This window comes from Molossus molossus, unplaced genomic scaffold (genome assembly GCF_014108415.1).
Source record: "Molossus molossus isolate mMolMol1 unplaced genomic scaffold, mMolMol1.p scaffold_m16_p_4, whole genome shotgun sequence".
Classification (NCBI taxonomy): Eukaryota; Metazoa; Chordata; class Mammalia; order Chiroptera; family Molossidae; genus Molossus; species Molossus molossus.
Genome location: NW_023425377.1, coordinates 41,218,511 through 41,241,851, shown reverse-complemented (window position 1 = coordinate 41,241,851; position 23,341 = coordinate 41,218,511). Strand labels below are relative to the sequence as shown.

General features: G+C 48.9%; 1 protein-coding gene and 1 long non-coding RNA gene across 2 annotated transcripts in view; one reads left to right on the top strand and one right to left on the bottom strand.

Annotated features, from left to right (window-relative positions):
- Nucleotides 1–1,652: 1,652 nt before the first annotated feature.
- The window catches only part of FSTL4 (follistatin like 4), a 400,034-nt gene continuing 378,345 nt past the window's right edge, over nt 1,653–23,341 (bottom strand). The window contains exons 12-16 of the mRNA XM_036240329.1: nt 22,223–22,341; nt 15,114–15,263; nt 12,220–12,327; nt 4,342–4,451; nt 1,653–2,355 (exon numbers count right to left, since the gene is read on the bottom strand). Coding sequence (XP_036096222.1) covers nt 1,653–2,355; nt 4,342–4,451; nt 12,220–12,327; nt 15,114–15,263; nt 22,223–22,341 — 1,190 coding nt within the window. The remainder of the gene's footprint in view (nt 2,356–4,341; nt 4,452–12,219; nt 12,328–15,113; nt 15,264–22,222; nt 22,342–23,341) is intronic.
- On the top strand, nt 10,180–22,405 carry LOC118615409. Its single transcript, XR_004956426.1, has 4 exons — nt 10,180–10,282; nt 12,557–12,705; nt 15,009–15,274; nt 21,803–22,405. It is a non-coding gene; the product is annotated as an uncharacterized LOC118615409 (long non-coding RNA).

Sequence of the window (23,341 nt, the reverse complement as noted above, 5' to 3'; positions counted from 1 at the left end):
TTGTAGGAAACGTATTTGGTGGACCAAGATACATGAGACCCACCAGAAGACTAGCCGATCTCAGGTGGGAGTGGGGTGGGGGCGCAGGTGGCTTAGGCAGTCGGGTGGGAATGAAAGGGAGCTGTGTATTTAGAGTGAGGCAGGGTCCTGCCTTCCTTTCCCTGAAAAGGGCCATTTCTCGACAGCGCAGGAAAATCACGGCCATGTTGGCAGGTGAAGGGGCTAAACTAGCTAAGGTGCGTGCGATGGGACCACCTCTCCCAACTCCAGGTGGCTGAAAAGCGATCATTCAAGCCAGCAAGAGTGCCATATGCTTTGGCCACTGATGTGAGAAGGAAAGGGGTGTTCTGAGAACCCAAGGGAGCCTCTTCCTGGCTGAGGTTCTTCAACACAAGCTGTTTTCCCAGAGCTAGTTGGATGATACTTCTGATAGCCGTCCATAGCCCAACACATTTGGGAATAATTCAGTAGAATAATAACCAGCCTGCATCCTTCTGATTCTGAGTTTTGGAGCATGTGCTACTGGGGAGAGAGGGGCCCGTGTGTAAGCATGAACACTTCCTGAAAACCCTCACTGCGCTGTGCCGATGCAGGGACCAGGGATACCAGAGCTGAGCACAAGGGCCAGAGGCAGAAAGGACATTGGTTTGTAAAAGGGACAGTCAAAGAAACCTGCCTGGACCTCACTGTGTCCTTGGGGTTTCAGCGTTGAACCGGGAGGTCACTATTCTGCAGGCTGCCCACACCTTGCCAGGCAAGCAGTCTGCCCAGAATCTGGGCCTGGCTGATAAACACCCCCCTTCCCTGGTGAAAAGCAGGCACACAGGGTTTGTCCTGGGTTCTTGGGGTTCCAGCCCAGAACGGAGTCTTTACCAGTGTGGGGCTGATGTGCACGTGGGGGCGTCAGCGCTGTGGAGGACTGTTATTCTTCGATGCCCACTGTTCTTTCTGGCGGGATTGTGGGCGGTGACTCTGAGACTTGGCCTAAGGCAGGACGAATAGAGCTGCACCCCAGAGAGCGTCTTTCTGCTAACTAGCATTCGAGATTATAAAAAATTATTTTTAATCAAAATTTCCAAAATAAAGCGAGTGATTTCCCTACCCCCAAGCTGCAATAAGTCTTTCTGGCTCTCTCAGGCTTACAAGTCAAATGGAAAGAAAAGCAGGAAGCAGCTGTGGCGGAGGACAAAGGTGCAGAGCAGGACAGGTGTGGTGCTCATGCCAGGAGGGGGCCCGGCTCCTGGCCCCGGGTTCCCAGGCCTGGTTCCAGCCCGCGGCTGCAGTCTGGCTGCATCTGGCGCTACAGGAGAATGACTGGGGGAAGGCAACCGACGGAAATGCCCGCCTGGAAAGCAGAGCTCTCGGTTCCACGGCGGCCCCGCGTGACATGGTGTGTAGCTGGGCCCAGAGACGACTCCTTTCCACAGCAGCCTGGGTTCTCATCGTAGATCAAGGCATACCCCGTCGCTCCTAACAGAAACCCCAACCTGGCTAGCAGCGCGCATCTTAGACTAGGAAACTTGCAAGGAGACCAGTGTTGAACCACGAAGCGAAGGCAGGTTTTGCTTTTGTCTGTGAAAATGTACAGGGCGCCTGCCGGGGCTGCAGCGTCAGGATGGGGTGCGGCTCAGTGGCTCAGGCTCTGGCCTCCTTCATACCTCGCCCACCCACACCACTGTGGTCCCCCGCTTTACGCCTGACACCTCGCACTGCAGTGTGTGTTGTCGCCCGTTGATGAGAAACAGTGACTCCCGGGCTGGCATGAGGAGGTACTGTCCGAACAGCCCGCTGTCCCTCACGATCCTGCGGGGCCCCCCCCAGGACTGGGCTGGCCCCAGGGGCGGCTCCTTGAAGTTCTTCAGCACGCCCGTGCTCCCGGTGGACAGCTCCAGGAACAGCAGGTCGGGCTCTGTCTCCAGCGTGGCGTAGACGTAGTACTGGTTGCTGTGGGTGAAGGAACGCTGGAACGCCACGTCCGAGATGCCCTGGCTTATTTTCAGGTCGTAGAGGGTCCGGATCTCCCCCTGCAGCGTGACCTCCTGCACGTGCAGCTGGGGGCTGGTGGCAGCAGTGCTGACGACAAAGCGTCCGTCGGGGGACGTGTGCGGGGTGCCGGTGACGTCGCCGTTGGGGCCGACCACGGAGTCCGTGACGCTGTCGATCAGCAGCTGTGGCGCAGCAGCAGGGGCGCGGTCCTGTCGGCACTGGACGAAGAAGTAGCCGCCCAGGTGGGTGTGGGCCAGGGCCTGCGGCAGGCAGCGGTGCCGCTGTAGCCCGATGGTCTTCAGGGGCATCAGCGTTTCCAGGTCGACTTTGTGAACTGCAGGGACAGACTTGTTGAAGATGAAGCCGAACCTGGGAGGGGGAGAACTGAGGTCAGAGGTTGGAGGCCTTCAGGGGTTGGGGATCTGTGCCATTCACCTCACAGGCTTGCGGCCCCTTTCTCTTTCTCTTTCTCGTACTCCTTCAGTGACCAGATAGCCTGGGGAGAAGACCTGCCATTCTGCAGGGCATGGCTTCCTAAGTGCTTCATCTGTGGCCTCGAACAGCTCAACAGTTACAAATGTTCCTGGACTTAAGCTTTCAGGACAGGCTCTCATCTTTAGCAACTGTAAAGGAGAGTAAAAGGCCTCCACGGTGGCTGCCTTAGGGATGTGTTTGACTCATCCTCCCCGAGGCCCTGGCCAGCTGGTAGGGGTGCCCTGTGCCCGGAGGGAAAGGACCGAACCACCTGCCCGACTCTGCCCGCTGAGGCCACGACAGGACAGGCTGCCTCGCTGTGTTGAGTCCGGATTCGAGGACGCAGATTCAGCGAAGCAAGCCCGGGCTTCCTGTCAGTGCCCCTCTCCCTGGGAACACTTCTCTGGCCACACGTGTGATGCTGGTGGCAGGAACCTTGGGCAGGAGGGCTGACAGTAGCTTTTACCTTTGGAGCCAGAGGGCCCATGAGCTGAGTGCTGTCTAAGCCTCTGAATCTACAGAGGGTAGTTCCTTGGAGGGCTGTTGGGAGGATTAAATCTAAGAGGAAGCCTTAGTGGAAGAGCTCAGTAGGTGGTAGCAGCTCACAGTTGATTCCCTGAAGTTCCTCATTGGAGGCCCCTTGCTGGCTACAAAACAGGGTGGCCCAGGCAGGACTCCCCTGGGATCTGATAGCCTCTCCTAAATCCCTTGCTCACAGGGGTGTTTTGACCTTGTGTACCCCCACAGGAATAGAGAAGATCGCTTCCACAACTTTCTCTTGAATAACAGTGCCTCAGAGTGGGGAAAACACCCTCTTCAAAGCATCCATGAAGCATCCTTATAGAGCTGGGACACGGAAAAGCCAGGGAAGAAAACCTCACTCTTATAAGGAGCTTTAATGTGAAAGCCACACACGGGCTGAGGAGCCTCTGAGTGTGCAGGGCTCCCAGCTGCATTCAGCTGCTCTGAGGGGGTGTCCCCATTTAGAGCCGCACCAGAGGCTCCTCCCCAGGCACTGTGCATGGGATGGGGTGGGGTGGGGTCCGAAAGTGGTTATCTTCCTCCTTGAGCAAGGATACATGGGTGAGTCCTATTTTTACAAGTCCAGCACCAGCTTGCAACAATGAATCATGTATTCCTAGAGAAAGTATTAAAGGAAGTCATAAATAGTGCCACATGACAGCTGGGTCTTGATGACTATGTAAAGGGCAGGCTTAGTCTTTTGGCAGTGGTGACTTTACAGAAAGTGTCAGGGGTGCTCTGGAAAGATGCGGGGGTGGGAGTGGCCAGGCGGGGATGAGGTTTGCTGCTGAGGCTGTTACTATGAGGCTCTTCTTCTGAATGGTGGCAGGCCAGGCACCTAGGGGCCTCGTTTCCCGTGAGCCCCCTGCATGGCTGCTCGGTGGGCTCTGACACGAACCATGGGCTGTGGTTAGCAGAGAATGAGGCAGAATGGAGCACTCAAAGGAGACCTGGCTTTGCATTTGGTCTGACTGCCAATTTCTGGCTGTGTGACCTTGGCCAGTGTCTTAACTTCTCTGAATCTCAGTTTCCTCATCTGTAAAATAGGTTCGAGACTACTTCTATTAGTTTTTTTGTGTGTCTAGCAAGGAGAGGGCACTACATTAACCATTGCTGATTTCTCCTTTCCCCTGTTGCCCTGGCCTGGAAGATGCGACCCCCTGGCCTCACTGGGCCCTGAGGGCATTCAGAGCTGGGTGCTTTTCTGAACTTTAACAATTAAGGATGAGGGATGGGTCCGTCTCTCTGTCCCTTCTTGATGGGGTCCCAAGCGAGCCCAGAAGGCGTCGGGGAGACAGAGACAGGAGCAGGCCCCACCTGGAGCATGCAGGGCCTTAGGGCCTCCCCGGCAGGTCTCACCTGTTGTGGTTGATGATGAGGTTTGTTGGGGGAATGAAGAAGTCGTCCACTCCTGTAAAGGGTGTACGGATGAGGTGCTGGCCCTGGCCGGTGCTGGCTTCTGTGATTACCTGTAGCACAGAGCATGAGTCCTTGTGAGGGCCCACCCTAGTGGGGGGCTGGAAGCCTGGAGACCTCTGCACACTCCAGGGAGACTCCCCAGCAGACAGGCTACTCGAGAGAGAGGATGCCCAAGCCACAGTCTTGGGGAAGGGGTGGAAGCAGAGTGGAATGTCACAGGCAGGAAGAGGAAGGGGTGGGACAGGCCTGAATTGTTTCCCCCACTCGGTCAGTCAATGACCTGCTGCTCATTGTCACCTGTGGTGACCGTACAGCAGGGACTTGCAGGGACCATGCTGGACTTGTGTTGGGGCTTCAGAGGGAGGTCCCAGGACCTAAACGTCACTGCTCAGAGACAACCTCCCCCACAGCAGGGAAGCCCACCTTCTCAACACCTAGGCCACCCTGGGAAAAAGGAGAGAGCTTCTAAATAATTAAAATGTTAAACTGTGGAACTGTTTGCTGGTTAGTTATTTTCCCTGGATGCCAGGTGCTTGGGCCGGTCTGTTGGGAATCTGTCACATGCTGCCCACGGAGGCGTTCTCTGGGGCGGCGACTCTGTGGTTTCCGGAGTCTGGAAAGCAGGAGCCGGCAGCGACGCCGTTCAGGGACCCGGTCGTGCCGTTGGAGCCGTGCGATCAGAAAGACGGGGAGAGGTTCTAGTTTCACAAAGGGACTGGCCGTGAGAAGTGCAGAATCAGGTCCTGTGTTTGTACAAACTGGTAGTAACAGACCATGGCTGCCCCTTTGCCCCTGGAGGTTACACTTTCTCCCTTGTGGACTTGGCAGGAAGTGCCCTGAGCCACCCCCTGGCCTGTGTCCCTGCTGTGTCTGCATAGGGACAGGCACACTGGCAGTGCAGAATAGAGTCGAGTGATGTTAGAGAGGATGAGCGAGTGGTCTGGAGGTCCTGTGGTCGGGCTGGGCATCTATCTGCCCGTTAGCTACCGAGGCCTTGGGCCTGGGCAGGCCAGAGGCACTGAGCCAGACAGCCTGTGTCCTCGGCCTTCTGCACGTGTTCACTGGCCTCCACGTCTGAGGCCATTGCCCAGAAAGGTGGCTGACCTGCAGCCAGGTGAGGAGCTTGGTCGACTTGTGGGCAATTTGGGCTTGAGGGCCCCAAGAATAAGCGCAGAGCATCTGAGCAGGACAGGAGGCAGAGGCGAGGTGAGACACTTCTGATCTTGATATTGTGGCTGTGTGCACAGAAGGAAGGATCCCGATTTCTGCAGTCTCAGGCCGAGGACAGTCCCAGCTGGGGCTTTGTGACTCCTTTGGCTTCCAGTTCTGGATGCTTTTTCCTTTTGCAGTGGAATTGTTTTCTGGCTCTTGCTTTTGTAATGAAATGAACAGCTTCCTCGGGCAGGTTTGAGTGTTGTCTGAACCCTGCTTCTGGGGGGTCAGCAGGCAGAATGCCAAGTTGGAATGAGGAGGCTGTCACTCGCAATCTCAGGGCAGCTCTAAAGTTCTCCAGTTGCACTAGGTGATTTCCCTGTGATTAAAAAAATGGCTAAATGATACTTCCATGGCAAATCCACGAGGAAAAACTCAGAGAGCTAGGCATGGAGGAAGCAGCATAGAAAGCTGGATCTTAGAAGCTATGCAATCCTTGCTTGATAGTAGGCTGTCATTTTAGCTTATAATAGAGATGGGAAATCACAGGCTGTCAGTGGTCAGTGTCGTTCACGTTTCACCACTCTGACACCCTATGCTCCGAGGTTACTTCATCAAAATGCAGTACCAGGGGCTATCGGACTAATGTGGGCAAGTCAGCCGCTTTGTTCCAACCAGTCCTGAGTTCCTTGGCTTGTGTGCTGGCATGTGGCTGGGTGCAGCAGTGACTTCAAGATAATTGCTGAGCCCCTTAACTTTGTTGGCTTTGTGAACTTGGTACAGGAGGTGCATGTAGCTGGATAGCAGATGTCATTTGGCAGCCAGCATGGGAGTAAGGAAGATAGCATCTCTCTTAGATGGTGGACAAGCCAGAAGAAAAGTGACATTTGAGGAGGGGCAGGGGACAAGGTATCCAGAGGGACAGGCTGAGAGGCAGCTAAAAGCTGGGCCTGGGAGAGTGTGGCCAGAGAGTGCTGGCCGGATTCAGGAAAAGGGCCAAATGTTCGAACACTGGCTGCTGGGGGGACTCCTTTACAGAAACATCTTCCTGTAGTCATGGCAAAGTTTGTGTAGGCAATTCCGTAGTGTTTTTAAAGACATTCCTTAGATATTTAGAAACGTTAGAATATTATTTTTAACATTTTACAAATACAAGCAATGCAGTAACATAACATCGTAGCTAAATCTGTGCCCATATCCATGATCATGGCCTTCAGGTAAGTTCTGAGAGGTCAAGTTGCTGGATCGACAGGCACTGTTCTGAAGGTTTTGGTTCACATTTCCAAACTGCTCATCACAAGGGCTGTGCCGCTTGATCTTTCTGGAAGCAGTTTTTGGCAGGTGCTCATTTCCTTAACCACAGCTGACAGCAGTGAAGGTAGGTTTATTCAATCTATTTCTTTTTCTTGTCGTTGTGTATTTCCTAGATTTGCCAATTATGGTGATGGTGGACATCATGGTTTAATTACTAACATTAATTAAAATACTTTTAGTGTTTTGTCATTTAGGCAAAATTTGCTCTTGGTTTCTGGGAAATAGTCTTCATTAGATTTAAGGAGTTTCCTCTAGTCCTATTTTTAGGTATTTTATTAAGACTGTCTCCTGCATTTAATTAAAAGCCTTTTCAGCATTTATTGGAACTATCATAGGTTTTTTTTTCTGTTTTAATTTGTTTATGTTATATACAATGTTGACTGGTTTCCTGGGAGGGAACCATTGTTGCATCTGGGAATTCAATTTGTTCCCAACTTAGATGCCTTGTTGGACTCTACCTCTAATACCATAATTAGAATTTTGCTTTTGTATTTGTGAGATTAAAAATAGTATAAAAAATAAAACTGTAACTTAATGAGTTTTTCCTTTTTTGATTTTTAGAGAGGAAGGGAGAGGGAGAAAGAGATAGAAACATCGATGAGAGAGAACATCAGTTGGCTGCCTCCTGCATGCCCCCCACTGGAGATCGGGCCCACAACCTGGGCATGTGCCCTGACTGGGAATTAAACTGACGACCTCTTGGTGCATGGGTCAGTGCTCAACCACTGAGCCACACTGGCCGGGCTTAATCAGTTTTTATAATTACAATTATGCTGGCTATTTAAAACAAATGAAGGAGCTGTACATTTCCCCCCTATAGTCTGAGATTGTTAAAATAATATTAAAATTATATTTTGAAGGTTTGAGAAAACTCAGATATACATTTTTCTATGATAGATTTTTAATCTTTTAGAAACCGTTCCAAAGATAATTGTCCTAGTTTAAGTTTTCCTTTTCTTAGATCAGTTTGTTTTTTCCCTACATTTTGTAAAATATCATCCATTTCTTCTAGGTTTAAAAATTTGCAGCCCCAGAATTGAATGTGGTGTTATATTCATTCTCCTTTGTCTGCAGTCATATCGCTCTCGTGTTCTTCATTTTGCCTTTTTTTGTGCTTTTTCCTTGACCAGGTGTGAGTAGGGTTTATCTCTTTCTCTATTTGTTTCTTTATTATTTTGTTTCTATTAATTTCCATCTTTTTATTCTTACCAGTCACCTTTTTCTTTTCCTAATTTCTTTCTTTCTTTTTTTTTATCTTCACCCAAGGACATTTTTGCATTTATATTCAGATAGAACGGGAGGGAGAGAGAGGAAGAGAGAGAAACATCAATGTGAGAGAGACAATATTGAGTGGTTGCCACCCACTCGACCCCAACTGGGGCAGGGGACAAACTGCAACCAAGGTATGGGCCCTTAGCGGGAATTGAACCCGGGACCCTCTGGTCCGTGGGCCAATGCTCTAACCGCTGAGCCAAACTGGCCAGGGCTTTTCCTAATTTCTTAACACAAATACTTCATTTGCAGGCTTGTAAGACACAGACATTCCTTGTGTATAGCATTCTCTGTCTCCCATAGGTTTTGATGTGAAATGGTCTCTTTTTCATTGCTTTTGAGACCGTTTATAATTTCCCTTTTAATTTCCTCTTTGATTTAATCATGATCTAGGAGTGTTTTCTCATAAGGTCACTTTTTTTTTTTTTTCATTTGTTTTTTAATCCTCACCCGAGGATATTTTTCTCTTTATCATCGGATAGAGTGGGCGGGAGAGAAACTGAGGGAGAGAAAGAAACATTGATGTGAGAGAGACACATTGACTGGTTGCCTCATGAATGACCCTGACCGGGGTTGGGGACGAATTGCAACTGAGGTATGTGACCTTGGTTGGAATTGAACCTGAGACTCATTGGTCCGCAGGCCGACACTCTAACCGCTGAGCCAAATTGGCCAGGGCTTAGGTCACATTTTAATTACTTATAATTATCAGATAATATAGTCTATAACATCTACAAAACTTGTAAACATTTTCTTTGTGATTACTAGTACATTTATTTATATGTGAACATGTGAAAAACCTCTATTTGGCTGATAAAAGGTTTCCTATATATTAATTCAATCAAGGTCCTTCCTTATTCATGTTATTCAATTTTCCCATGTCATTATTTTGTCTGTTTGGTATGTACAATTTAAGTGTATTCTAAATCAAATTATCCTTGTACTTTTAATCGCTCTTGTTACATATTTTGTTGTCACGTTGTTGGATTGTTGTCACATGTCTGTCCTTGGGCTGGTTAGTGCTTTTAGCCGCAGGTCGCCCTGTCTGATGTTAATATTACCACCTGTACATATCTTGGTTCCCTATCATCACCATTTCCACCTCTTTACATTGAATGTCTTGTTCTCATTTTGCTGTATGGGTTTCTTGTAAACAAGTTATAGCTAGTTTTCTTTCTTTCCTTCTTCCCCAAAGCCCAATCTGATCACCTCTGCTTTCCATAGGAGAATTCAGTTTCTCATTTGGAATGAGATATCAGTTCTCAGCTGTTCATTTCAAACATTCTCTGCATCCTCTCCTCTCCTGGTAAGATGACATTTTTGAGTATCCTTACTCCTTTCTCTTGCCTCCACTCTGTACTCTCATTTTCACTGAAATAATTTATCTTTGGTTGTAGCCTGGTATCAGGATATCTCTTTCAGTGTGTCTCTGTTAATTCTAACATCCTTATTTAGACCTTATTCCACATTTCCAGATAGTTTCTCCTTGTCCATTTTACATTTATTTATTTATTTATTTATTTATTTATTTATTTATTTATTTTGATATTTTGTTCAGATAGAGTGGGAGAGAGAGAGAGAGAGAGAAACATCGACATGAAAGGGACACATCGAGTGGTTGCCACCCTCACGACCCAACCAGGACTGGGGACAAACTGCAACCGAGGTACGTGCCCGTAGCGGGAACCGAACCCGGGTCTCTCTGGACCGCAGGCCGACGCTCTAACCGCTGAGCCAAACCGGCCGGGGCTTTATTTATTTTTGATCCTCACCTGAGGATCAGGTTTTTATTGATTTTTAGAGAGAGAGAGGAAGGGAGAGAGAAACATCCATCAGTTGCCTCCCACATGGGCCCCAACTGGGGATTGAACCCATAACCTAGGTATGCGCCCCGACTGACCCTGCAACCTTTTTGGTGTCCAGGACGATGCTCCAACCAGCGGAGCCACCCTGCCGGGGCATCCCTCTGACTGTTAATTTTACACCTTCCTCCCCAGTTTCCTTCCTTCCGACGGTTTCCTCTTTCTCTTTCTCCGTCTTGAAGTCTCTGATCTGGTTCCTTACACGTTCCTCAGGTGGTGCACGTGAGTGACACACTCTCTGGATTCTTCCATGTCCTTCCATCTTTCTTTTGTCCTGACAGGTAAATGGTATCTTGGTGGGGTACATGATTCTTGGATCTCAGCCCTTTGATCTAAGCAGTATGTCGATGTGATTCCACTGTCCCCCAGCTCCTGTTGTAGGTGAGAGTTCAAGGCCCAGCGGATTGCTGCTTCTTCTATAGGTAATTTGTTCCTTCTGCCTTGTAAGGTTTCCCTTCTATTCTTTTACCACCAAGGGCAGAGATGTGTCCTTTCTTATCAGTCTAGCCAGGAAGTTGTAGATCCTCTTGGAAATTTTATTCCAAATTTATTTAATGTTGGACTCCATTTTGACTGTTTACTTTTCTCTTTCTAAACTTCTGTGTTCAGAGATGTCAAGTCTTAATCTCCTCATATATTCAGGTCTCGGCAGAAACCGTACGCTTCTCAACTTATCTACTGCAGTTGGAAATTAGATAATCATTTTTAGTTCCAGAAGAATCTTTTTTGGTGGCCCTCCCCTCGAGTGTCTTTAAGCACTTCTTAGAGCTGTCAGAGGGACCAATGGTAATACCATTTCTGTGGGCTTATCCTCTGTCTGAGTGACCTTTATTCCAGGTTCTAGGTCCTCTAATGGGTTGTTATTATTTGTTGTCAGCTCACGTGGGCTCAGGACTGGTTGATGAGTTCACTGAGTGACAACAGTCTTAGTGTACAGGAGGTGCATTTGTGCCCTCCCCCTGGTGCCGCCGAGGGAGGCGGCAGGTGGCCGGCCCCGGAGGGAGCTTCTCCAGACCAGGGTGTTCCTGGCCTCTCACCAGTCTTGGAAACAGGGCTGACTTGGCTCCACCTACAGCCCTTTTCAGCCGAGGTTCTGAGAGAGAATCAAACCCTAAAACCCGAGGCATCCATTGTACATAATGAGTTAACTTTTCTGTGCATCTAGAATGGTTCTATGTACCATTTGGGGGAGAATTGAGAAAACAGGCATTCAAATCACTTTTTGTAGCCCTGGCCGGTTTGGCTCAGTGGTTTGAATGTCGGCCTGCAGTCCAGAGAGACCAGGGTTCGGTTCCCGCTAAGGGCATGTACCTCCGTTGCAGTTTGTCCCTGGCCCTGGTTGGGTCGAGCGGGTGGCAGCCACTCGATGTGTCCCTTTCGCATTGATGTTCCTCTCTTTCTCTCTCCCTCCCACTCTATCTGAACAAAAAATGGAAAAAATGTCCTTGGGTGAGGATAAAGAATAAAAAAAAAACCCCACAAAAACAAATCACTTTTTGTAGAACTTAATTCTCTCTTGCATCCCTGATGAGAAAGGCTGAGCTAGGCACACTTAACCCAGGGGTGGCATGGATCTTCCTGGCTGGCAGAGGGAAGAATCCCACAGATCTCCGGGTCCCACGCTCTTCTCGGGGAGCAGTAGCGAAGCTGGAGGTGGGGCTGCAGAGCCTGTTGCTGGGGTTGGCTCACGGGCACATTGCCTAACTTTTCTGTGCCCTAGCACACTAGAAGCACTCTGTAATCATGCTTCCGTTTATGGACATCATTGCTGCTGCTTCTTTTCCTTCCCCTTTTTTATTGGCCCGTGTCTAGTACTTGCTTTGACTCTAAATCTCTAGCCCGCCCAGCCCAAGGTGAAGAGAGCCTGTCTTCCTTCTTCATACCTGGGCTCCAGTCTTCACTGCTGCTTGACCCCAGAACTCCTGGCTCAGAAGGGTGTTGTGGGGATGGGTGGGGCCCCGGAGCCACATTCTGGTTGTCAGAACATCAAAATCCTGTCCATCATCAGTATTAATATCTTTAACTGCAGGTCTTGCTGAAGATACCCTATCAATAGCCTGTAAGGGGTGTTGGCCTGAGGCTGTTTTCTGCTCCTCTGCAAGCCCTCATGGACATATTTTGGATAAGTGTGATTGGTCACTAGGGAAGTGGCAGACAATTACATAGGGAGCAAGGCTTTTCCGTGGGGAAGGTATCAGCCTCCACGTGGTCAACATACCTGGAGGCTTGGCTGGGACTTGTACACATCTCCCCAGCTGAGGACCCACACTTGGTCATGTGACTTGTCATAGGACAGCTTAGCCGGCAGAGGGTCCACACCTATGGACTTGAAAAGAAATAAAGACAAGTTGGTCATGGGTGTTGCAGAGGCTGACAGTGGTCTTTCCTGGGCTTTGTGCACATGCCATCACTCCCGGGCAAGTGGAGGCCAGCCCAGCAGCCTTGGCAATGAGAACCCAGTGAGAAGCCTCCATTCTGGGTTTGTCTTCAGAGGCATAACATTGGTTGTCGATAATTTTTCTCTTTTAAAAACTTCTTGTATGTTTTACTTAAAGGAGAGACCAGATCACTTTGGCAGAAGCCTAGACACAGAGTCATCCATTTAAGAGTCAGCTGAGGACCCTCCCATCACATCTCCTGGAAGCTTTTGGGCCTCGTACACTCTCAGCATCCTTCCCCAGGCTGCTCCATGGCCTGGATACTGGTGAGCAGGCCCTTCCCTGGGCCATCTGAGATGGACTCTGAGACCATCCATTATCACCTTATCTTTGCACAACCTCTGTCTTCTACATCCTTAAGTGGGACCGTCTGGGACTCAGACTGTAGCACCAAGCAGACTATTTTTACTGCTGTAACTGAAACTTTGCTCTCCCCTGAGAACAGAGCTTCCCCTGTGGCCCTGGAGACTTTTCTCTCTTCTGCTTATAATGTGGTGTTATAGGTTCTAAAGCTCTGTTCTATGATGCTCATGTCCCTGGACTATGACCCCTCCTGTTCTTGTCGTTGGCTAATGTGCCTGTATACTTTCTTTGCTCCTCTTACAAGAAAGTGCCTTTATTGAAGGCTAGCATCTCCACTTGTATGCCCTAGATTTCACTGATGCTTGCTTAATTCTATGAGGCAGAAGAAAGGGAAGAATTATGGAAACACTTTCCCATTTGCATACAAATGCTGTAATGTCATTTATTCAAAAAATAAAGTTCTTTCCACATCCTCTTCCAACTACTGCCTCACTGTCTATTTGTACTCACCTTTACAGCAAACTTCCTCAAAATAGTTGTCTAGATTCACCATCTCCATGTCCTTTCTTACCATTCTAACTTGGATCTGCTCCCTCAGGCTTGCATTTCACCATCACCATCCTCTCTGTTCCTGCCAAGGTGATCCACGTGGTACCAAATTCAACAGTCAGTTCTCATAACATACAAATACTCTGCTACATTTGACACCACTGACCACTAACTCTCCCTTAAAACACTCTTTTCTTGGCTTCTGGAATATCCTCCTCCCTAATTTTCTTCCTACCTTTCAGCTACTCCTTTGGGTCTCCTTGTTGGCTTTTCTCTCCTTTGTGATCTTGAAGTGTTAGAGTGGTCCAACCTTGACCTCTTCTCTGTCTGTACCACCCTTAGGGATTTTTCATCCATATGATGATGATACGGTCATTGACATCTCCAGCTTACATCTCTCCTTTGACTCCAGTCCTGTTTATCTAACTGCTCACTTGATATCTACATCACATCATCTTAAACTTCACAGAGCCAAAACTGATTTCCTAATTTTCCCCTTTACTTGCTCCATGCCCCTACCCTTGCCTTGCTCAAAGTGTCTCTCATAGTATATCCGTTTCATATTGCTGCAGTAACTTTACTACATACTTAGTGGCTTAAGACACAGTTCTCTTTCAGTTTTTGGAGGCCAGAGTCTGAAATGACTTTCATTGAGCTGAACCAACATGTCTCTGTAAGGCAGTGCTCCCTCTAGAGGTTCTAGGGGAGAATGCATTTCCGTACTTTCCCGGCCTAGCTACATTTTTTGGCTCATGGCCCCTTCCTCCAATCTTCAAAGTCAGCAGTTTGCCATGCTCCTCAGTCCTCGCACTGTCTCCTTCTTCTGTGTAGACATTATTCAAATTTATCCCTGCCTCTCTCTTACAAGGATACGTTTGTTTGCATTTAGGGATCACCCAGATAATCCAGGGTAACTCCCCATTTAAAAATCCTTAATTTATTTGCATCTGCTAAATTCCTTTTGCCATATAAGGTGACATTCACACATTCTGGGATTAGGATGGGGGCATTCTGGGGGCCATTATTCAGTCTACCACATAGTAAATGGCATCTCCAGTCTACAGTTGCAGAAGTTAAAGCAAGCAAACTTGATTCTGCTCTCTCAAACCTTACACTCAACCCAGCAGAACATCTTTGGGCTTCACGATTAAACTACATCAAGAGTCTGATCCGGTCTCACCACCTCCACTGCTGTATCTCTTTCCTGGCTGGTTTCAGTGGCCACACCCCTGCCCTCTCTTCTGGTTGGTTCTTAATACAGTTGCCAGATTGACTCAAAAAAAGTAAGTCAGATTATGCCACTCCCCTGCTTAAGACCATTCAGTGGCTTTCCATCTCACTCTGCTTCTATCTCACTGGCCCTTGTTCACCTGCGACTACACGATTTCCCACTCTCCCCCTCGCCATTGGCCTTCCCTCTGCTCCCAGGGTTGGAATCCCACTTGGCATTTAGATCTCAGATTCTGCTCACCTCCAGAGCCATTAATTATCATCTTCCGGTTCCTCTATCATATTTCACCTCTCGTAACAGACTTACTATTTACATTTACCTAAAATTCTGATTTATGGTCTGTTTCCCCAACTAGAATATAAGTTTGAGGACTTCATTGTTCATTTTTGGCTGTTTTCCGAGCACCTAGCACAGTGCTTGGCACCTAGCAGGCAACAAAGATGTGCTGAACCACTGCACATGAATCTCCTTCACTTTTCCCTCCAGCCCGACCACCCTCACAGTAGCCGGGAAATGTGCAGAAAGCAAAGAAGAATTTGGGAGGCTGTGCCCCAGGACCGGAAGTCCCCTCACTCCCTCAGACAGATGTACCTGCAGAACTTTCTGGGCTTGGACGTCGACCACGAGGACTCTGCTCAGTGCTGGCTGGGCCACATAGATGTACCGGTGCCTGACGTTCACTGCTGATGCCCACTGGCATGGCTGGGTGGCATCTCCTTCCTCTTGAGGACAGATTTCTTCCTGTAAAGAAGGTAAGCTGCCATATATAAGTTCTTAATCCTCCTTTCCCCACTGACACCCCTGGATTCCCTCTCCCCTGACTCTCCTCTGTTCCTTTCTTGCCACATTTAGAATCCTTTGGTTTCACAGAACATGGCACACAACCTTCCCAGCTCACCAACTTTTCACTTAACATTCCTTTCATCCTCCTCCCTCTTGTGAGGCTGTAACTCCCATTATGGCCCACTTTTTTTTCAAAAAATTTTCCCCTTTATTGATTTTAGAGAGAAAGGAAGGGATAGGGAGAAAGAGATAGAAACATCGATAAGAGAACACATTGATTGGCCCTCCTGCATGTCCCCCACTGGGGATTTGGCCCAATCCTGGGCATGTGCCCTGATCGGAATCGAACCAGCGACCTCTGGGTGCATGGGTCGGTGCTCAACCACTGAGGCACACTGGCTGGGCCCTTTACGACCCTCCTAATCAGCAGCTTCCAGTCCATGTTCTTCCTCTCTTGTGTGCTGTTTTCTCTTTGTCCTCATCGCTATTATTTTAAAAACTTCTCTTAATGGTCCGACTTCTGAAATAATTCCCTGCACTTTTTCTCTGCTTCCTCATCTCTCATATGGTCCTTAACCCTCTGGCTTTAGTCCTCACCACAAAGCTGGTGGTGTTCTCACTGAAGTCAACGTTGACTCCTCAGCTATTAAATTATCCCCTGCCATCATTTTATTCGAACTTGGGGCATCATCTGACACTGTCAACTATTCCTTGGTTCTTCTCCCTCCATCCTCCCCCAGTGGCTGATCCTTCTCTGTTGTGGGATGCTGCAGAGTTCACTCCTGAATAACTTTCTTCTCTAAAGTTAATCTCACCCAAACCTATGCCCTTAATTAACTACTCTGCCTACAACTCCCAAATCTATGTCTATAGCTCAGGCCTCTTTCCTGGACTCCAGACATATACAGCAACTATTTAGCTTGGCTTGATTATTTAATGTACATCTCAAACATGTAAGTCCAGAATCAACTCTCAATTTTACCATCTAGTCCTGCTTATTCCATTCAAAAAATGGCATCTCCGACTTCTGGTCAAGATGGTGGTGTAGGTAAACGTGGTATCGCGTCCTCCCACAACCACATCAAAGTTACAACTAAACTACAGAACAACCATCATTCAAAACCGCCTGAAATCAAGTGAATGGCAGTCCTACAACTACGGAAGTAAAGCAGCAGCCACATTGAGACTGGTAGGAGGGGTGGAGGGGTGGAGGTGGACGGGCTGGTCCCACACCCATGTGTTGTGGATAAAAATCAGGAGGACACCTCAGCTGGGAAGGTCCTCCCTGAGGACTGAGGGGTCCCCGTCCCACACCAGGCATCCCGCTCAGGGTTCCAGTGCCAGGAAGAGAAGTTTCCGTAACTTCTGGCTGGAAAAACCAGCAGGAACTGAGGCTCGGGGAGGTTGATGCGGCTGGAGCCCCAGGCAGCTCCTCTTAAAGGGCCCGCGCACGAACTTATCGGACTCTCTCCCTCTAAGCGCAGAGGGGAAGCAGCTCGAGGGGTGCCAGAGACATACAGGGAAGAACTGAGCTGTTTGACATTGGAGTGAGGGCTGGAGAGGGGGCTTTCTCCTGGAAAGATGTGCTGTCAGAGGCCTTTGTGAGCCCTTTCCTGGGGCAGCAGACAGCAGCCGCCATATCTGGGACTCCAGCAACCTGGCTCACACTGGTAGCCCCGCCCTGGTGACTCCCTGAGGCCCCGCCCTGCCCCACCCAACTTTCAGGCCCACCCAAGCTGTTGCCACTTGCTTTACCATAGGATTGGCCTGTCTTGGATCCTGTTTCAGGTTTTCCTAAATTCTTTCAAACGAGCAGCATCTGGTCTCAGCTAGCCCCATACCTCTTGTTAAGTAAAAAACAGAAACAAACACAGGGAGGCAGCCAGAATGAGGAGACAAAGAAACAGGTCCCAAATGAAAGAACAGAACAAAACCCCAAGAAAAGAACTAAGCGAAATGGAGATAAGCAACCTAACAGATGCTGAGTTCAAAACACGGCTTATAAGAATGCTCAGTGAACTTAGTGAGAACCTCAGTGAACTTAGTAAGGGCCTCAAAAGCTTAAAAAAGCATCAGTCAGAAATGAAGAAGGCACTAACTGAAATAAAGAATAATTTACACAGATTCAATAGTAGAGTAGGTAAAGCCAAGTAGCAAACCATCGATTTGAAATATAAGGAAGCAAAAAACACCCAATCAGAACAGCAAAAAGAAAAAAGAATCCAAAAAAATGATGATAGTGTAAGGAGCCTCTGGGACAACTTCAAGTGTGCCAACATTCGCATCTTGGGGGTGCCAGAAAACGAAGAGAGAGAACAAGAAATCGAAAACCTATTTGAAACTTCACTAACTTGGTGAAGGAAACAGGCATACAAGTCCAGGAAGCACAGAGAGTCCCAAACAAGATGAACCCCAAGAGGCCCACACCAAGACACAGCATCATCAAAGTGCAAAAGGTTCAAGACAAAGAGAGAATCTTAAAAGCAGCAAGACAAAGGCAGCGAGTTACCTACAAGGGAGTTCCCATGAGGCTGTCAGCTGATTTCTCAAAACAAACTTTGCAGGCCAGAAGGGAGTGGCAAGAAATATTCAGTGATGAAAAGCAAGAACCTACAACCAAGATTACTCTATCCTGCAAAGCTGTCATTTAGAATCGATGGCCATATAAAGAGTTTCCCAGACAAGGAAAAGCTAAAGGAGTTCATCACCACCAAACCATTATTATATGAAATGTTGAAGAGTCTTTTTGAAGAAAAAGATAAAAAATATGAACAAACAAAATGGCAATGAATACATATCTATTGACAATGGAATCTACAAACAAAATGAACAGGCAGAACAGAAACATTCTCATAGATACAGAGAACATTTTGTTAGTTGCCATATGGGAAGGGGTTTGGGGGAATGGGTGAAAAAGGTGAAGGGATTAAGAAGTACAAATTGGTTGCTAGACTGACAAACCTCAAAGGGAAGGGGGCTTGGGGGGTGGGAAGAAATAAACCAAAGAACTTAATCTGCATAACCAATGGACACAGACAACAGTGTGGGGAAAGGCAGGAGAAAGGGCAGGAGTCAGGAGGGAGTCACTGGGGGAAAATGAGGAACATCTGTAATACATTCAACAATAGAAATAAGTTAAAAAAAAAAATGGCATCTCCATTGCTTTGATTCCTAGGCCAAAAACTTGGAGGCCATCTTTGACTCTTTTTCTCCCCATACCCTCAACCCTCAACACATTAAAAATCATCCTAGCTTTACCTTCTAAATATATCAACTTCTTACCACTTCCACCTCTGTCACCTTGGCTCAATCCTGATTGTGTCACCTGAGTAACTGCTAAGCATGCAGGTGGCCCCTGGATTCTACCCTCGTCTCCCCTAACCTGCTCTACATGCAGAACTACAGGGATTGTTGTGAAATGTAAGTCAGGTCATGTTACTCCTCTTCTCAACTCTTCCCTCCCCAGTAACAATTTCTTGCTCAGGATAAGATCCAAATCTTTCCTGAAGCCTACAAAGCCCTGTACACTGTGCTTTTCTCTCCTTTACCCATCCTACTCTATGCACACAGCATTCTTGCTCTTCCTCACTCATGCTACCCTCCTGCACCGGGGCATTTGCACTGGCTGTTCCCTGTGCTGGGAATGCTCTTCCCCAGATATCTACGTGGTTTATTCCCTCACGTTCTTCAGATCTCTGCATAATTGTCCCTTTGTTGAGAGGCCTTCTCTGACCTCATCTGGCGTCTTCTTGCCCCCAGCCCTCCTTGCTCCTTTACCTCCTTGCATCTTTCATTTACCACTTGACTTTATGTATTTTTCTACCTATGTTTAGTCTCTTTTTTCACTAGACTGTAAACTCCTGGAGAGCAGGCCTTTAGTCTGTTTGGTTCATTGTTGAATCTTTAGCACTTAGATAGTGCCTGGCACAGAATTGGTTCTTAAAATACATTTGTTGAATGAATACATGAGTGGAAAAGGGGGCCGCCTTTTCCCTCGTCTTCCATGATATACATTCTCATGTTTATCCTCATGACTCTGGCCAAGTCTGTCTCGATCTTCTTTGTGGTTCCTCTCGGTCTGCCTGTTGACTGTGATGACCCCCAGGGTTCGGTTCTAGGTGCCCCTCTCAAATCATTCACACACACCCTTGTGATATTGGCTAACCTCTGGCTTTAGCCAACATTCTGTCTGACGCTCCCGGGTCTGTGTCTTTAGCTCAGAACCACATTTTCCGGTTCCCACTTGGTTCTCTCATGGCCCTCATACTCAGCCATCGGCACCTGAACGATTCTTCTCCTCCCTTCGAGTCCTCATCACCATTCAGTCAGCCACGTCCAAAGCATGACTACAATCTCTGGTTCTTCCTTCTCCCATGTAACTCACTACAAATTCATCCTCAAGGACTACTGAGTCTCCTCCTAAATCTCTGAGTTCATCCTCTTTCCATCTCCCCTCCATTTCTTTCCTAAATGGCTGCAGTAGCTTTAAGGCAGGTTTTTCTCCTTTATTCTTGCTGCTTTCTGTCATCGTACTTCATCCTCACGATAACCCCAATTTGTACATGAGGAAACGGAGATTTAGAAGGGTTAAGTGAGTTTTCTAAAGCCACTAAGCCTACTGAGTGACAAAGGTGGAACCCAGGTCTGCCTGGATCCAATCATGCTGCTTCCCGCTGAACAAAGGGGATGGACATCTAATCCAGCAGAAAGGCCCGAGAGGAGAGCATCACCCTCCTTCTCAGTCAGCACTGCAGAAAGAGGCTCCTTCTACTGTAACCCTCCTGTGGGGTGTTTGGACATTTTCTAGATGAGAAAACTATTATATGGGATTGTCCCACAGCTCACTGTGGTCTTGTGTGGCCTTAACCCCTTAGGACCTCTCTTACTATGTCTTATTCTAGCTTCTTAGGAAAACTGAGTCCTGGTTAGGATTTGAGAGATTTCCCCCAAGCTACAGGTAAGAGTATTGCACATATATGAAAAATTAGTGCCAAAGTGATGGGTGCCATTATTTAAACCTAACTGCTAGAAATCTACTAGGACAACTTTCTAGATCAACTCATGGCTCCTACATGGAAGGGGAAACTCATCAGAGGTAACACAAAAATAATAATTAATTCAAATGAAACAGCCTGGAAAACAGCTGTTCCAAAGCTACAGATGTGAGATGAAACTGCCTGAGGTACACCAACCGCTAGCAAAACACAGCAACAAACTTGTTTTAGGAACTGGCTTGGGCCGAGCCCACTTCCGCCCTGGGCTCCGAGCCCGTCGCTATTCCCCGGCTCATTCACTGTGTGTCGTCGCGGAGAGGGCATGTGGGGGCTTTCGGATGACTCTGGGACCCAGGCCACAGTTGTACCCTCAAGTAGCTAGGGATTAGTAGACGAGGTCAGACCTCATGGGAGAAACCACCAACACAAAGAGGTTGAGCGGGATTCCAGCGGGAGGGACAGAGTCCCAGGGTGGGGTTGGGTGAGAAGCACAGTCCTGGGAGACCTCCTGGCAGCTGGGTCTCGAGGGCTGAAAGGGCTTCCTGGACCTGCGACCAGCAGTCATCTCTGCCTCTGCCCACTGCACGTTAAGCTTCCCCGTTCTACCTGGCCTCAGATTTTGTTCAGAGCACCTGTGACACTCTGGGCTAGCACATGTTTTAGGCTGTCACCCTGAGGTTCTTGAGGGCCACTGAGGACCTCCAAGCTTGCCTCCTCTACTGATGGGTTGAGCCTCCCCTTCCTTCTGTAAACTTGGACTCTCTGGGTCTGTGACCATGTTCTCCAGGCTTCCTTAAAGCTGCTCCTTTTGCCTGTCAGAGAGCCCAGGCCTCTTCAGCCCACCACTGCCACTTCCCCCACTGCCTTCTGGATGTTTCTAAGCTTATGTCCCATGGGCACCTCAAACCAAGTGCATCGTCGGCCAACCTTATTTGCTTGTCGGGAGCCTATCAGTCCTGCTCCTGGGTCCCCAGCACCCAACCTGTCAAGTGGCACTTCCTGGTAGAATGTTAGAGAATGACCTGCACCCCCACCCCTAACCCGCTCCTCCTCCTGTGTGAAGGGCGCTCTCCTCCTGCTGGCGGGGTCTGCTTTACCCTCAGGTTCCCTGTTTGCCTGTGACTGGCTCTAAAACCTACTCAATTCTTCCCGTTCCCAGTGCCACTGGCTTAACCAGAACACCACCCTCTCACCTGGGTCGTTACAATGACCTTTTCACTGCCTCTGTGCTTCTAGACTAGCCCTTCTGCTCACTACCTCGCTGAGGTCCTCCACACGTTCTACAGTGACCTGATCATGGCCATCCCTTGCCTGAGGACCTTCAGGGGTTCCCAGAGCTCTAGGACTCCATGAGAACTCCCCAGCATTGACCCTCACCAAGTGTCCTAATCGTAGGCCCTCCCCACATCTACCTCCCCTCCAGGCACACAGAGTACTTTCTGTTCCCTGAACATGACCTGTTGTTTTCTGCCTCTATTCTCCTCTTCATGACATTTGTTCCAGAAACCCATCACCAACTCCTGCTCATTCTTCAAAGCCGAGCCCAGGGATCACGAGTCCCAGGAGCCTTCTCTGACTTTGACCTTCCCAGGTCTGGAGAGGATTCTCTCCTCAATTTCCAGTGCACCTTGCACACCCTCCTAACAGCATCTACTGGGCAGCGAGCTGTCGGTCCACACTGCTGTCTTCATCTTGACTGTGAACTCAGGGAGGCCGGGAACCCATCCATACTCGCCGGACCTCGCGTGGGCTCAGGGCATGGAAGTGGCTGCCTGATGAAGGGATGAGCGTCACGTGCTCAGCCTCATGCGTTCCTTTCTTAGCCTTGGGACAGATCCGGAGCCATACCACATATAGCAGATGGAACTAAAGAATCGAATGGCACGCGTGTGATGTGGAAGCGCCCACGGTGAGGAAACGTACGTAGCTCGTGAAGATCTTCTCAGTGGGTTTGAGGTGCCTCTGGATCTCACAGTCCACGGGGTGCAGGATGACAATGCCGTCATCGGAGAAGACATAGAACATATTTCCCACACTGAGACCTGGGAGGAGCAAACACAGCCACGGTTATGTCCCTCCTAGCAGCCAGCCCCCGTGGGGTCATGTGCCATATCGGGCACACGCGAAACTTCAGTCCGGGTGTATCTGGGGCAGGCACGAGTGCAAGTCCCGGTCCGGACGGGGCGAGGTGAGATGAGCAGGCAGTGTGTGGGGGCACGGAGAAGGAGCCCCGAGGACTGTCCATCAGTACAGCACATGGAGAGCTCTGCAGCCCCCAGGGGCCCTCCCAGCATGCACATCAGTCAACTAGGGCTGGCCACCAACACAAGCTGTCAAACAGACGACACGACAGCCTTGGCTCTGACATACATTTGACCTTTCCTGCTCCAAAAGGCAAAGCCTCCCTTGGTCATTTGTTGTCCACTAAATTCAGGATGGATGAGATGATTCCCCAAAAGCGAAGGCCCTTATTGTGAACACACTCAGGTACAGTGCCACTTCCTGGAACGTGGGGCTCTAGAACACGGTGGCAGGTGCTCATTGGTCCAAACTGAGTTCCGGTCTGTCTGTGCTGGTGAACCCCTCCTTCAAGAGCCCCTCCTACCTCTGCCCCAGCAGTGCCTCTGTGGCAGCCCTGCGCTGGGTGGCAGAGCCCACAGCCTGGTCGTGCCTGCCTGCCTGCCCCACCCCAGCCCGGGGCTGGGCTCCCTGGGAAGAAAAGGCCTTGGGGACCACTAGTTAGTTCAACCTCCTTATTTTAAAGACAAAGAAACTGAAGTCCAAGGAGGCCACATGCTGTTGTGCCAGAGCTGGGGGTAGAGCCTGAGCCCCTGCTGGGGGCTTGGTCCCCTCACTCTGCCTCTCCGTAAAAGGCAAACCTGCCACAAAGGTGGGTCACGTTTGAATTCCTCCTCCCACTCCCTCCACCCCCTTTTGAAGGTGGAATAAAAAGATTTCTATAAATTCTTATAAAATTAAATATATTAAATTAAAATAATATACAGAAAACTCTTCGCTAACATGCAGAGAACACTGGTACAT